This window comes from Limulus polyphemus, unplaced genomic scaffold, assembly GCF_000517525.1.
Source record: "Limulus polyphemus unplaced genomic scaffold, Limulus_polyphemus-2.1.2 Scaffold1112, whole genome shotgun sequence".
NCBI classification, from domain to species: Eukaryota; Metazoa; Arthropoda; class Merostomata; order Xiphosura; family Limulidae; genus Limulus; species Limulus polyphemus.
The window spans coordinates 303,597-306,141 of NW_013666722.1; the positions used below are offsets into that span (position 1 = coordinate 303,597).

Sequence of the window (2,545 nt, forward strand, 5' to 3'; positions counted from 1 at the left end):
CATAATTCTACTGTTTTTTTTTAAAGCTTTGCCATTAATTTCCTTTGATTGTCATGGTCTGAACCCCACATTTGGTGAAACATTGATCCTTATGATATGCTGGTTCCTTCCATCTCAGTATGGATATTCTGGTTTTTAGTATTGCAGAGGTAAGAGAAAGACATAGAATGTTCTAGAAGGACGGTGATATGATTAGCCTTTGATCAGTGAGGCGTGGGTGATTTCCCCATCTTATAATATTTTGGTTATAGAAAAGAACTGATTACAATGCGTATCAGTCACTTTTTGATGAATTTCTCTTCTATGAGTGGATTTGTCAATCATTCCAAACTTAGATTACAAAACATTATAAATGTTGATGAGGTAAAAATTATCTATTAAGTAAAGACTTTTTGGAAAATGCAAAACTTTGTCTTTTACGGATTGAAATAATTTCAGCATTTTCTAAAAAGTCTATTTAATAGAGTATGGAAGGGAAAAGGAAACATGTTAGTGAAAAATATGTAATTGATTTGATACAAAAGTGGTAACTATGGTATTCAAAAGTTTCAAATCTTTAACTATAACAATATATGTACAAATGCAATAGTTTTCTACTGATTATGATAAGTTTATTTCTTGTTATTTACTCTATAAACAATGAACATTGAGAAAGCTAACCATACTTGGTGTAACTTGTATTAACTTCTGATCAAGGCAATCTACCTATTGAAAAGTGATCTGGTATTGAGTATAGAAAAGTAAATATTCTGTTACAGATTAAAATGGTAGTTAGGTATAATGTCTTAATCTTCTACACCTTGGAACGTTAATTAACATACAGGTCAACATAAATGAGAATGTGTAAAAATGTAAACAAAAACTTTTAGTTCTGATGGATGGCTGACTGACTTATTATTGGTCACTTTTCTTTTATACGTTTTTTTATTTAGTGCAATGAGCTTGTTTGAGAAAAGTGTGGATATAGGAGAAGAACTTCTTGCAAGGCCACAACAAGTATTGAATCTTTTTGATAAAGCCATGGTTAGCACAAGCCATGATATATATCAAAACCATGAATCAAAAGAGAAAATGGTAAGTTGTATTTTCATGCCTATATGTTTGGAGAACAGAAATGAACAATTCTACTTCTGAAAAAAAACCAAGTTTTGTTATTTTTTTGTTAATACATAAAGTTTTGAAGTATTTGTAGTGCTGGAAATTTAGGTGAAGTACATATACCACTTGTTCAAGATAGACATAAAAGCAATGTGCACTTACCCCTATTTTCATGGAATGAAAATTCATTTGAAAAATATAAAGACATCGTGCAACAAATAATATATTTTTCTACCTGAGCAAAATGAAATCAAGATTTAAGTTAGTGATTGAGCTAGTACCTGATATAAATGTCCAGGTGTAAGCTTTCAAATACTTATCATGAATCAAATGATAATTCATTACACATCTTGCATTTACAAATTTCTGTACACGTGTACAGTATTGTTACGACAGCGGAAGTCGCTTGACGCTGGGAGCATGTGAGCTGGAGTTTCTCGAATTATCAAGGAACCACGTGAATGTTCGAGTGTTAGCTAGCCGTCTTGTTTTTTTATAGTATATAAGTCTGGCGAGAAAAAACAGCAGGATTGAAGAGATAGATAATTGAGTCAAGCGAACAGTAGGCGCTGTAAGTAAAGTGTATGAATCACTGTGATTTATAGCATGTTATATAGGTTGTTAAGTTTAAAGTAACTGTGGAAATTCTGTGTATTAAAAAGTTGTATCGAGAAAAAATAAACTAGTTTTAATCAAGAAGTAACTTGCACCGCTGAAGTTCCTCAGAAAGAATATATACCGAAAATTAACAAACAAGCAGATATGCAACAAATTGGTGTCAGAAAGTGGGACAGAAAAGAAAAAGAAGATGGAAACGAGAAGTGGCAAATCAAACTACAGCTTAGCAGATTTGATGGCAGCAATACAAGAACAGCAAAAAAAAACAAGAAGAATGAGAAAAGAAGCAATAAGAGAGACAACGGTAGTGGCAAGAAAACCTGCAACAGCAGCAGCACGAACAGCAAAATAAACAAAAGAGATTACAGCAGTTGCTGGAAGAAAAAGAAAAGAAACAAGAAGAGAGATTACAGCAGTTGCTGGAAGAAAAAGAAAAGAAACAAGAAGAGAGATTACAGCAGTTGCTGGAGGAAAAAGAAAAGAAACAAGAAGTCTTCTTGTTCTTTTCTTTTTCCTCCAACAACTGCTGTAATCTCTCTTCTTCTTTCTTTTCTCGTTCTTCCTGTTTCTTTTCTTTTTTCCTTCAACAACTACTGTAATCTCTCTTTTATTTTGCTCTTCGAGCTGCCACTGTTGCACTCTCTCTTTGTTTCTTTTCTTTTTCCTCTAACATCTGCTGTAATCAGTCCGAGAAAATAAATTAGAAGAGAGACTACAGCAGTGGTTGGAGGAGAAAGAAAATGAACAAAAAGAGAGACTACAGCAGTGGATGGAAGAGAAAGAAAACAAACAAGAAGAAAGACTCCAACAATTGAGAGAAAGCCAGAGT

General features: G+C 33.0%; 1 protein-coding gene across 1 annotated transcript in view; it reads left to right on the forward strand.

Annotated features, from left to right (window-relative positions):
* Window positions 1–2,545, forward strand: part of LOC111086450 (DNA helicase MCM9-like) — a 48,058-nt gene that overhangs the window by 15,411 nt on the left and 30,102 nt on the right. Inside the window, exon 3 of the mRNA XM_022389371.1 lies at window positions 933–1,074. Within this exon, the coding sequence (XP_022245079.1) occupies window positions 933–1,074 (142 nt within the window). The remainder of the gene's footprint in view (window positions 1–932; window positions 1,075–2,545) is intronic.